Consider the following 13,200-nt stretch of genomic DNA (forward strand, 5'->3'; position numbering starts at 1 on the left):
ATCATACGTGTGCATATATAGAATATAAGCGTCAGTCGTTATAGTTCAGCGCCGCGGTTGTATCGCCTTCGGTCCTGTCCCATTCCCATAGAAGTGGTATATCGCGTATAACGGAAAACCAACAAGCCCAACGCACTGTGTTAGCATCGGGTACTCACACGTCCATCCTTGGGTCTCTTTCTTCTCTACGCAGGTGATCGCCCGCGGCGAACACATGTCGCTCGCCAAGTACAAGTACGTCGACGCCACCGGCAGTCAAAAGTGAGTCCACGTACTGTTCTGTGCTCGTTCGCGCGCCCAAGCCATCGCGTGTGCTGCGGCATCCAATCCAAGCTGCCGCGCTATTTCTTATTTTATGCGAAGCATACTAGCCGCACAACCACGCTCTTCCTTGCTGCGCCGCGCGCGGCCGCGTAGCTACCATATGACGTCATAGCAGCTGCAAAAGCGGAGGCTCAACTCGTGCGCTCGCTTGCGGCCGCGTAGCTACATACTCAGCTCGTGCGCTAGCCTGCATGAGTTGTTTCTTCGTCTAGCCGAACCAAATATAGCCAAGCAACAGCAGTTCACCAGGCTAAACAGTGGTTCAACAACTAAAATAAAGGCTAGTATGCTTCGCATCCTGGGCTTAACCTTAGCTAAGCCACAGCCATTTTTTTTCTTTTTTACTTCGATATAAATCGTACGGACGCAAGAGTTGCCGTCGTCGTGCTGTCACAGTATCGACGCCACGTGTTCGGCATTGCGTCTCCCGAGACGGGCAGTGCGTTTGGCTTTAAAAAAAACATAAAGAAAACGACGAAGCCCGTGGACGCAACGTCACGCCCTGCAGCGGAACCACGGATCCGTTTTGTCTTCCCCTGTTGCCGCGAGCGTTGTGGGCGCGCACACACGTTCGCGTTACAGCTGAGAAGCTGCGAGCACGTTACACCGTAGTACGTGCATTGGTCTGAGTGGAAGGACGCAGCAGACGACAAACTTAAAACGAGCTGATCCCATTCGCTGGGCACCGACAGACGTCGGCGGTTTTTTCGTCTGTCGTCTGGTGCACTTGGAGGGGTCTTCACGCATGCGCTTGCATTCAACGCTCCATATATCGTGCACCATCGAGGCACGACGTCTGTATGCCGCCTCGGCAGGCGTTTCTCGTCGCGTCAGCGTTGTGAGCCGCCTGGTATATCTTCCAGGGTGCTGTTTATGCGGCGCGTGCACCAGTACTTTGTCTCGCGTGCATCGCTTCCGCGTATTGTTAGAACACCGTCCGTGGGGCTTGAGCACAACGCTAACAACCCTAAATTGCTATCGCTTTCAATGCTTCGCTCATTCCATCCCCCCTCTTTTTCTTTTTTGCGTTACTTCGATTGGATTGTGAGTGAACGAGTGCCTTGGCTGGCCCTTTTTGCAGGATCTGGGAGGTGGCCGAACGATGCCAGAAGGCCAAGAGCAGCGAGTCTGACTGTAAGTACGACCGCGTAAGATCGATGCAGCCCAATATATAGATATGCTGAATCGCATAGCGCAGCGCAAAGGGGGATGTCGCCGGGAGGAAGCACAGAAGCATTTTCTGCATTCAATTATTTGTGTTCCCTTTCCGTTCGAACATGATTCGCCATTACGACTGTATGCGCCGCATGGCGCCTCAACTATAAGTTCAATTTCAGTTTACGTGGCGCGCGTGCTCTCAAAGAACATTCAATTTTGAAAAGCTGGCATGTCCCAGCAGTTATAACGCAACAAACTATAAACTAAATATACACTGGACTCCTATAACCTGCTGGGTGCGCGCTCTTGTGTGTGTTTACTTGCTTTCGATAAGCCCGCTTTTCGCCCGCTGGTACATGATGTTAACGAGGTAACCATCGTCGTAACACCTGTGTGCACCTTCAGATATGTACAGTCACCAATTCCTCCTCGCACAGAGCTTCTTTCTGCCATCGAAATACCTGGCTCTTGATGCCGCTTTACATGTGACCTCTGAAGCAACAGAAGCTTGATATGGATGAGTTGGTTATGCATACTTGATGAAAGCGTCTTGTCTGTCGTACATGTTGTTCTTTCGTCCGCGTCTTCGTAGCGCTCTTTTCATCAAGTATACATGTGACCTAAACGAATCCGTTGCTACAACCGCACTGTACTGTAAAGCGACGTCACTTCTGTCACCGTGGCATCGCACTCGCCAGCGGTGTTTCAATGAACTGGTGTGATTTTCCTGTCGCAGCTGTCTGCGCGATTCCAACCCTGCGCCGCATGCTCAAGTACGACTGCCTGGTTCTCGTCAAGCAGTACCGGCCTTCCATGAAAGCCTTCACCCTGGAGTTCCCCGCTGGTGAGATTATGCCTCAATTTTGCTCGCGCGTTCTCATAGGTATAGCCTCCTTCTTATATCCTGGTTAGCTGCAGGCGCCATATATATATAGGATTTCTCCGTTCACATACACGTAAAACTCGGAAATAGCGTTATATCACAACCGCTAAAACCGATCTGAATGGAATTTGTTGCACTTGACAGCGAAAGTTAAGTTCTAGCACCTGCAGGAAGAATATGGTACTGATTTAGAACATCAAATGTTTCACGAGAATTGCCGATAATCGGCAACATTGCAGAGTGCTGCAAAGCAATGTTTACAAACCCATAACTCAGTAGCAAAAACTGATGTCGCAGTTCTGTGAACTGCGTCTTTTGAAGCAAATGAAGCGGATGAATGTGATTCGAGCTTACGGCTAGCACGAAATTGTTTCGATGATTACATGGGTTTCGCAAAAGCCCTCACGAATCGCTGGTTTACTGCACGATTACGTACAGTATACGTGTATTCGCTTCACATTTCGTAAAAGGTTCGGATTACAGAATTGTGATTTAGTTTCTTTATTGCAGAGTTGAAAACTTTATATAGTTTTCCGAAGTGCTGCCCTTCACAAAAATATTTATTTAAGAAATTGATGGCGTAAACTAAAAACCTGCTCCATGTAACCTGTAAACTCCCGACTTTTTTTCCCATTTAAGCCCAACAAACCTCCTCAAATTCGATGCAGTAAATGCCACGAAAATTATTTCTCAGTTCTCATGTGTTTAAATAGGATCTACTGAGGTGAAACTTACCTTTAAATGTGCGCAAATGCAGATCAAGCCTCACTTACGACCTAACGAACTAAATTCGCTTTCGAGCGCTGCCGATTACAAACGAACGACAACACCACAAAGAGGGATAAGCAGGAACGATCGCCCTGATCGGCTTGTCTTTAGTGTAGGCGTGTGCGAATGTTCGAATATTTCGAAAGAGGAATCGAATCCGATAGACGTAATTCGTAAATACTAATATTTTGCGAATACATTCAGTCCTGTAAAAAGTGCACTGCAAACAAACATAAGCATACATAAAATTGAGAGTAAAAATGCAAAAAAAATTATCCCGGCGGCCATAGCTGCATTGAAATGTGAGAAGTTGGGTATTGTTGAGCACGCTCACATCGCTGAGGGAGCCAGACCGTCGCTTCTAAACCGCGGTAATTTTCACTGCCCGAAAAAAATTCCCAGGTGTGCGAACAAACTGCCGATTTGTTCCCAATGCTCTATTTGGACTTTCAATTAACAAACGGTTCATAACGTGCATTTTGGTGTGAAAGAAACTTGCTAAAACAGAAGAATACTGGGATACTGAACATAGCGTTATATTAATCGCGAAAATGACTTCTTTTCATTGTGGGGAAAACACGGGGAAGGCGCGAAATGGAAATTCAAGACGATGAGCAAAACGAGAACAAGGTGAAAGCAGGAGCCAACGTGTTTCGAAAAGTGGACTTGTCTTCTTCAAGGCCTTGAAGAAGGCAAGTCCACTTGTCGAAACGTCGGCTCCTGCTTTCGGCTTGTTCTCGTTTTGCTCATCGCGCTTTTAATTGCGAACTATTCGCAAAATATTCGATTCTCGGCACTATTCTATTCATGTTCGATTCGGTCTCAAAAATACACCGCAGTGCAACTTTCTACGGCACGTTTCTAAGGCAACACTGCATTCACTAGAAGCGCTTTTGTACTGCTTTCAAGCATCGAACTCGTGGATGAGTGGTAGCGTCTCCGTCTCACACTCCGGAGACCCTGGTTCGATTCCCACCCAGCCCATCTTCGAAGTTGCTTTTTATTTATGAAGTGCCTGCCGTGATTTATCGCTCACGGCCAACGCCGCGGACGCCGACACCGACTTTTCTGCGACACGAGCTCCTTAACGCTATCGCGTTAAAACAAACTGCTATCCGCCCAACCCTTTCTAGGTTGTCGTTCGTGCGGAAACCAGCACAGTATAAAACCGAATTGTGTCGTACGAAACTATTGCACCAGTCTAAAATTTGTCGTTCGTTATGTACTGACGCGTTCGATCGATCGTGTTTTACCAGCATCCACGTGTGCCTTTCTTTTCTCTTGCAGGCGTCGTGGACCCGCCAGACTCCACGTCAGAACTCGCGGCTTTGCGCCGGCTCCACTCGCAGACAGGCTACACCTGCACGGGGCTCAAGAAGATCAGCCCTCGTGAGTGCCCCCTCTGCTGTCGTTTCATTCGTTGCGAGGGTCTCGAATCTGGCAGCCTTTGATGTCATTATAGGTAGCGTGCGAGGGTTTTAGTCGCATGTGCGCGTGGTGGTGGTGGTGAATTGTTGCAGCAGGAGGGTTTAGCCTGGCGAACAAGGCCGGCAATTGCTCCGCCCGAGCGTCTCGCACAATACCGCTGAAGGGTTTCACCATATGTCCAGCAAACCAGTCTCTCTTAAGAATTCGATGAGGAGACGTGAAGTTTCTTTGCGGGCTATAACTGATCCCTCGGGAAATATAAGGTGTTGCAGGCGCATGCGGAAGGTCCTTGTTTTGCAGATTCTTCAGGAGAGTGTCTCTTTCAACTTGAAATCTCTCTAAGATATCACGTGTTACGTGACGCCATCGGGCAAAAAGAAAGGATGTTCCACATCCACCCACCTTGGCTCTCAGTGGCGCTGGCTAGCACTCCTAGGGCTAGATCTATAGTAAAACGCAAGTACCCAAGTTATAGTGCACGAATTGATAGCCGTAGCACAATTTGTAGTGCGACGCACGCGCACAATGCGATGTTTTTGGGTTCGGCTCACACCGGTGACAAGTTATCTCATCGCTCACTTCCATTTCCCTTCGTTATTTTCCACATTCCAATTTAAGAGGAAGCTTTAGCTCGGGCCCAACTCTGACGTGGCCCATTCAAATGCATGTAAAATGCAAAAACTTTTTCTGAGATAACCCCTGGACCGATTTTAATGACATTTGTTGCATTTGAGAGAGAAAGTTGAATTCTAGCGACTGTCGGAAGCAGAATTTCGATTGAGGGCCTGAATTTCGTTAGTGATCTTAAAAAAATTCGACAGCCTGAAAAAAAAAATAGACGCACGAAGTTTATAAATTAATAGCTATGCATCAAAACCAGATATCGCGGTTCTGTAAACGGTATCTTAGAACATTCAAAACGGACCAATTCCATATGTCATTTTACACCTTACGTGAATTTGTTACGTTGCGCACAATGGTTCTGCAAAAGCTCTATTCCCTTACTAATCTTTTTTTTTAGATTCATGTGTAACACATCAATTTTGTGCGCTTTAGATGTACTATTAGATGCAATTCACAGAATTGTGGTGTCATTTTTCATTGTCTAGTTAGAGTTGTAGACTTAATAGTTTCGTTTTCTGAATATTCTCGATTTTTGCCAAATTTTAATGAAATATTGAGGACTTAAATCACAAATTCGAAACTAGCAGTCCCTACATTTTAAGTTCTTCTTTTAAATGCAACAAACCTTGCTAAATTTGGCGCAGTGGTTGCCGAGAAAAACGAATTCTCCTTTTACATGTATTCAGATAGGAGCACCCGAGCTAAAGCTTCCACTTAAGCCGCAGTTAATTTCCCCGATGCTCTCCTTAGTTGCCTGTTGGCTTTATGTGGTCACGATTACCAAAGCCGAGCCCCTCACTTCCCCTTCTTCTCTCCTTGCCACTCGAGGCTTATAAGTTTGTATACATAGGCATTGTGTAGACCAGTGGCCTAATTCCTGCCTTCTCACCTTCGCAGTGACGGCCTCTGACCCTGTCCACACGGCGTGCACCACGAAGCTCGTGTCGGTCGAGGTGAGGACACTGCGTTGTTGCCGCTGCCTTCAGAGCTAGCAGAGAGCTTTTGATCAGGGTACGGCAAGGGGCTTCCGTGCGCCAGAACTAGGGGGCCACGGTACTACGCATGCGCAGACGTAGGGGTCTGCGCATGCGCAGTACCGCGATCCCTATAATTGCGTACGCAAGTCGCTTGCGCCCCCTGGTCTAAAACTTTCTAATGCCCTGTACCTAAAGTCACTGCGCGTGCGCTATGTCGCGGCGTGAACCATTTATGGCGGGAATCGATCACGTGACGACGACTGGCCAATCAGTGGCGCGGTGGCGAATGGAAAAGCGTTGCGGTTGTTTCCACGTTCCAGTGACTTCGCGTGTGCCTGTGTAAGGATGAGCCATTAATCGGGCGGAACGAACAAAATGTGTAGCAGATCAAGTACTGGTGAAAGTGTTCTGGCTGATGAAACGTTTCCATTTCTCTGCTCATTTATTTACGCATGTTTACCACAAACTTTGTTGCACGTTACGGCTGGGCGATCGCATGATCAGCCGTTCGAGTGAACGATCATTTTTATATCGCGAAGAATTTTTGGAAGGTAATCGTTCTCTGTTATCACCTTCGTTTGTCTGGAGGTGCTCTCCTTGTTCAAATAATCGGCCTCATGTGGAATTCGTTCGATCGCGGCACTCCCAGCGAATGCATGCCTGAATTAGCAGCAATAACAGTCGGCGCCATTATAAATAACACCATCCCTGCAGCGACGAACCTCCTCGTTTCCCGAGCAGAATTAGTGCCTTTTTTTTTACTTTGAATGTCGCGAACGTCACGACTGATAAATCGATGAAATTCATCGATCAAACGGTTTCGAACTCTTCACGTCCACTAAGTATGAACTGTAATTGACAACCGATCGTCATTTAGCTAATATTTCAGTTTAAGTTATTGTAATTATTGTTTGTCATTGTGATGTTGTTCTGACTCTGAGTACACGTGGTCTTTCCGCCGAACGACATTGCTTGTCGTGGCGCTTGTCTTAATAGTTTCCTTAGTAGTTGTGTGTCTTCTTTGATTGAGATACGTTACTTGAGCAAAAGATGTGTTACCTACACTGCGACGCTCTCCTCTGCAGATCAACGGTGATGATCTCCGCAACCTCAACGCCCAGCAGAAGTTCGGCGAGGGAGGTTAGTATATGAACGACATTTTGGGATGCCATCGTAACGCATTTTGTTAACATACGACATCTAAATATTCACCTTTACTGAATTCATAAAACATTTCTATCTGGAGAGAAGAATATTTCCTCCACCACATAAAAAAAATTCGCAACACATCACGCTATAACCCTTAGGATGCTTCAAACTATAGCTCTTATCCTAATCTGGCCTTCATGCACTGTTCAGTGCATGACAGCTCAGTGTCCTAGCTGCGGCGGGACATGCAATTTAGATCACATGCTCTGGCGGTGTCCCGCCAGAGCCTAAGTGGAACTCGGCAATCAAAAGCTCGGAATATCGTCGTCAGGGGCTGTCAAGAGAACCTGCGATGCGGCGGTTAGGTTAGGCCTAACTTTCCCCACGTTGGACCGGCCCGCGGTGTCGCCCTAAGGGAGTGGCGCTGCTCAGGATTCTTTTAATTAAATTACTTGTATCCGTATCGGCCATATCTATTGGGGTAATCGATAGTACACACTTATCGGTCGTGCATTAGCTCTTTGGGCTGACGTTATACCTGGGCCTGTCACTGCGTTAAGCATGCGCGGAACATCGTTTCGTTGCGCAAAAGCTTACAAACCGTCGACAAGAGTTTGCGAACAGAAAACGTATGTAATCCACTCTGGAGTCGTTCCACAAGCAAAACACGCGTAATTCTGGCTTACACATGAATTAACTAACTCGGATGTTACGAGGTCGCGTCCATCGCACAAGCAGTGGACACGGCTGGTCAAATATCCAGGAGCACGGCCTTATTATGTCGCAATTTCATTGGGACACTGTTCGTAAGTAACGGATACCTTGGTAAAAATGAAATGTGGAGGTCATTACGATGCGCATTTTTCGCCGTTAACAAGTCTTAACCGACATACGCGATATGGCGCCTATTATAGTTGCCAGCGCCCTGTGCTTTTTTATAATAGTGCTCTCTATAAAATTGGTGATATAAATATAGGAATAAAATAAATACAGAACCAACACGATTCCTCATGCTAACGCATTTTCGTACTTGATTTTGCAGAGTTCTACGAAGTTGTCCAGGTTCCCATGAACGACGTTCTTAAGCGGTTAAATGGTAAGCCCTCCCTTGTCTTCACATTGGTTTGTAATAACTGGAAACGCTAAAGAATCCTTTGAAATCGTAGGAGATAAACCTCTCACAATGATTTTATGCTAAACATGTTTTTCAATGTAAAAACTTCCCAATATTTCTGAAACTCTCGAACTAGATGCACCTACGAACGCTGGTGCTTTGGGTTGTCATAAATATTTGAATTCAAATTTGTTTTCATTCACGAGAGTTTTTTGGAAACATTATAAAGTTATATTTGTGGCACATGCAATTTTGCAGAGTTTAGCCCCTTGACAGTCTCGTGAAGCTAGCTCGTGTTCATCCTGTTGTATGCATTGCGGGAATGTTTTTATTTCTTTCGTACACTTTTAATACTAAGCGAAAGAGAGATGCAAATGAATTTTTATTTTAGGGGTTCCTTAACGAAAGGGAAGAACCATCATCACTAACTTGTGCATTCTCATTTTCAGTCCCTTAAAAATATTGTTACTTGGAAGTCGTCCAGCACCTTTCGGGGCCTATCTTGTCGCCAAACAAGAAACGTTACCTGTATTGCTTGCATTTTCTATAAAACGCTGTCACGCCGATAACGCGGGAAAGGTGCCCGAGGTAGACGATTATAGGTGGCGTTCACAACGCGTCGCCTATACATGCGTTACCGGCTCCCGCAATCGCATGCAACCTTGCAAAGCGTAGCCTCCGGGATCGGCATCTTTGTCTAGAGGGCGCCACCACTGCGGCGTGGATTTGGACACCACCTATTGTTTGGGGACAAAATAAGCTCCAAAGGGTGGATGCTTCTTTAGAGTGTAGGAAACTCCCACGAGATGGAGGGCAGCACCCGGTTACTACACTTCGTCGTCTTCCGTCCGGTGGCTACTAACTTCGACCTCGTCTAGTGTCACGTGGCATGACTCTCGGCGGCAGAAGCGGTGTCCCGGCACGTCTGTAAAGAGCGCAGGGAGGGCGGCAGAGCTCGAGTGAACGAGTTCCATTGAAGGGTATCTGTATATCGCAACAAAACAAAGACATAAGAAGGAACGAAGACTATCAACTATCTATCAGCAGCGTTGTTGATAGTTAGCGCTTGTCTTCGTTTCTTCTTGTGTTATTTTGTTCCGCTATACAGATACCTTTCCATGATGACCGACCAACAAGTCCATATCGCCACCCTTGAACGAGTTACACCATCCTCCCTGCACCGCTCTACCTTGGCGTCGTTCCCGGGACAGCAGAGTAGAGAACGCAGCGGGACCTGCGGGCATCTCGTACGTGACGTTATCAACTTGTCGAGGCACTCGACGCGGGCCCGTGTAGCGAGAAAGGAGCTTGACTAGAAAAGCCCCACGCGACGGGAACGGGGACCGGTACATATGCAGGACAGGCTTTGGATGTATCGCAGTTGCTATAGGACCAGGTAGTTGGCGAACCTCGGAGAAAACTTCAGTTTTGAATCGTTGGAAACGTAATTGCGCAAAATGGGACTCTCGTTTCCGGGACACAGTAGTCCTCACGCACTTTTTTTTTCCTTTTTCTTGTTCTCGCAAACACGGCAACTGCAGAATACAGCGAGGACGGCTACGTGATCGACTCTCGCGTCTACACCTTCGCCCTGGGCCTGTCCATGGGCCTTAGAATGGGCGCCGAGCAGAACGGCGACAAGGAGGACGACGTCCAGATAGTGACCAACATCATCGACATCGACCACTAGACGCGCGACGCCCCGTCCCCACGTCTTCACCGGTGATTTCGCCGCACTGCAATCCGAAAGCCCCAAGTTTCCCGTGGCGTGGACACAAGCATGGAATGATGCTGCCGCAAGCCTCCATGTCACTAAAGAAGTTCTGACCGTGCGCTCAACTTCGAGGGGATATGTTAAGCAACCAGTAAACTTTTCACGTATGGCGTGTAACACAGGTCACCCGGAATTAGCTATTAAAAAAATCCTATTATGATCGTAGCAGGACAGTACAGAGATATATTTGAAATTGGGGAAGTCTTCCACGCGGCAGAAGGAACCGTGGAGCGTTTATGTATTATGTTGGTTTTCGTGAAATGTGAGTGTTGTGCAGTGCATGCCGTGTATGTATGTATTGATATTTCGAACCCACGGACATTTTTTTTTCATTCTGTTGTTGTAATTATTATTTTATTGCCCCCTTATGCTTTGTTGTTATGGTACCTGAAACTCACTCTTTCCTTTGAAACGCGCACACTATATATATTCTTTAATAGCCGTCAAAACTCTGGGAACACCGAGGGGAATGATGATAAATACAAAATTAGTTATCGAACCATTGAGTAGATTGTTATCACCAAATATAGTGAATGGTGTACGAATGTATTGAGACGCGGTAAAGATGACAAGCCACAATCTGTGGCAAAGTATTCTGTCCGGCTTGATTGATCTTATAGTTTGGTGATCGACTCGTCGCCAGCTATTTGAATGCACGTTTGGTAAATTTTCGCGATCATGATGCCTTCTCTCCCTCCAGGTGTGTCTCAGATCTGACACCAAAGCGCCATATCTGTACGTCGTTGAATAAAGAGTGATGTTATCATTTATCGACCCCAAGCTCACTCACGTATGCTTTGCATTCACGAAGGAGGAGGAATAAACTTTATTAGTAGAAATGAGCCGACGGTAAAATCGTCCGAGGTGGGCGGCTTCCCTAGTCCAGGATGCCGTGGGCCTGAGCTGATAACTTGGCCCTGCTCACCAGGCGATGCTGGTCTTCAGGGCTCGAGCTTGTCAGCTGGGCCTCCCCTTGCTCGACGGTTGGTCCGGTGATGGGCGGTGTCGATGGGTTTTGCTGACATTCCCATACCATGTGGTAGAGGGTATTGGGCCTAGAGCAGAAAGCGCATTTGTGGGTATAGCTCGTAGGGTACATCGCGTGTAGCAGGGTGCCGTGCGGGAATGTGCCGGTCTGTAGTTTTCGGAACATCACCGCCTCTTCTCTTGTCAGCTGGGGATGCGGGGGTGGATAGATCCTCCTACTCAGCCTGTAGTGGCTCAGGATATCGGCGTATCTTTTCGGGACGCTATCTTGTTGGTCTACCGGTGCTCGTGAACCTGGTGGGATAGCCCGGAGAATGTGATCTCGGGCAGCGGCATTAGCCGCTACATTACCCGCCAGGGACTCGTGTCCCGGGGCCCAGACAATGTACAGTTCAGGAAAATTGTCTCGTTTTTCGAGGATGCTCAGGGCTTGTTTGGAAATGCGGCCCTTTTGGTAATTTCTACATGCTGTTTGCGAGTCGGTGATGATTGTGATTAGTTCTTCCTCTCGCTGGCCCGTAGTGGCCGCCAGGGCTATCGCCGTTTCTTCCGCGCAGTCGATGTCTGTAGTGTTTACCGAGGCCGCAGCTACCTCTTGTCCTTGGCCGTTGATCACGCTGATAGCGTGGGCCGCTCTGTTCTTGTACTTTGCCGCGTCGGTGTATCGTACTTCTCCTTGTTTTGGTCCTTCGTAGGCCTTACGTAGAGCTTTCACTCTCGCTCGCCTCCTTTCTCTGTGGTATTCAGGGTGCATGTTTCTCGGGATGCTGGCCACCGTGATCTTCTCCCTCAGGGGTAGAGGAACCCGCTGTTTTGTAGACTCATATTCGACTGGGTAGCCCAGTCTTATTAGCATGTCCCTACCCGTGCTGGTGAGCTTGAGTCGCTCTATCTGGCTGGTCTTGTGGGCCTCTACAAGTTCCTCCCAAGTATTGTGTATGCCCAGGCTGAGCAGCTTCTCCGTCGACGTCGTCGGTGGAAGCCCCAGGGCCAGCTTGTAGGTTTTTCGTATTAGGGTGTTCAATCTGTCTCTCTCGCTGTTCTTGAGACCCAGGTACGGGGTGCCGTAAGTGACTCTGCTGATTATCAGGGCTTGTATTAATCTGATTGTGTCCTGCTCTTTCAGGCCGTGCTTTTTGTTTGTCACTCTTCGCACCAAGTGCGCGACTTGGATAACTGTCGCTTGCAGTTTTTTAATGGCGGCGAGACCGGCACCGTCCTTCTGGAAAGTGAGGCCCAGAATACGAAGTGTGTCCACCTTGGGTATGTTGACTCCATTTAGTGTCAACGTTGGGTCAGGTGTGTCCTGCGGAGGCCGCCCTCTTGTCCTCTTTTGAGGATCAGGAGCTCCGACTTTTCCGGCGCGCATGAAAGACCGCAGTGGTGTAGATAATGCTCGGTCCTGTCGATGGCTTCCTGCAGGGCATCTTGTTGTTCGCCCGCCGATCCCGTGCACGTCCACATGGTCAGGTCGTCTGCATACATTGCGTGACGGATACCCCCTGATGTTCTCCAAGAGGTTCGGCAATCCCCTCATCGCTATATTGAACAGCAACGGGGAGATCACCGACCCCTGGGGGGTTCCTTTCTGCGGTACTGGGAACTTCTCGGTCCTGAGATTCCCCAGGCCTATGGTCGCCGTTCTACCCGTCAGGAAGTCCCGGACGTAGTTGTATGTCCGCCGTCCGCAGTTGGTATGTTGTAGGCTGTTTAGCACTGCTTCGTGTGAGACGTTGTCGAAGGCTCCCTTCACGTCGAGTGCCAGGATGGCACTCTTGTGGCATGTGCTGAGGCCATCGATGACTTCTTCTTTAAGCTGAAGTAGAATGTCCTGGGTGGAGAGGTTAGGCCGGAAACCGAACATAGTGTTCGGCAGGTGCCCACCTTCTTCCAGGTAGGGCGAGAGACGATTGTGGACCATGTGCTCGAAGAGTTTTCCCGCGCATGACGTAAGAGAGATCGGACGCAGGTTCTGTAGGTTGATGGGCTTGCCGGGTTTCGGGATCATCGTTAC

The 13,200-nt window shown here is 48.2% G+C and overlaps 1 protein-coding gene across 4 annotated transcripts in view; it reads left to right on the forward strand.

The window, feature by feature from the left end:
- The window catches only part of LOC135910523 (ADP-sugar pyrophosphatase-like), a 64,246-nt gene extending 53,273 nt beyond the window's left edge, over positions 1 to 10,973 (forward strand). For 3 of the 4 annotated variants that reach the window (XM_065442594.2, XM_065442591.2, XM_065442592.2), the window contains exons 2-9: positions 194 to 261; positions 1,406 to 1,458; positions 2,219 to 2,326; positions 4,421 to 4,522; positions 6,083 to 6,138; positions 7,248 to 7,302; positions 8,354 to 8,407; positions 9,967 to 10,973. In XM_065442594.2, coding sequence (XP_065298666.2) covers positions 215 to 261; positions 1,406 to 1,458; positions 2,219 to 2,326; positions 4,421 to 4,522; positions 6,083 to 6,138; positions 7,248 to 7,302; positions 8,354 to 8,407; positions 9,967 to 10,115 — 624 coding nt within the window. In that variant the 5' untranslated portion in view covers positions 194 to 214 and the 3' untranslated portion in view covers positions 10,116 to 10,973. Of the gene's footprint in view, positions 1 to 5; positions 97 to 193; positions 262 to 1,405; positions 1,459 to 2,218; positions 2,327 to 4,420; positions 4,523 to 6,082; positions 6,139 to 7,247; positions 7,303 to 8,353; positions 8,408 to 9,966 lie in introns of those variants that run through there. The other variant, XM_065442593.2, reaches the window with a different exon arrangement.
- Positions 10,974 to 13,200: the final 2,227 nt, after the last annotated feature.

Source organism: Dermacentor albipictus, chromosome 6 (assembly GCF_038994185.2).
Source record: "Dermacentor albipictus isolate Rhodes 1998 colony chromosome 6, USDA_Dalb.pri_finalv2, whole genome shotgun sequence".
Taxonomy (NCBI): Eukaryota; Metazoa; Arthropoda; class Arachnida; order Ixodida; family Ixodidae; genus Dermacentor; species Dermacentor albipictus.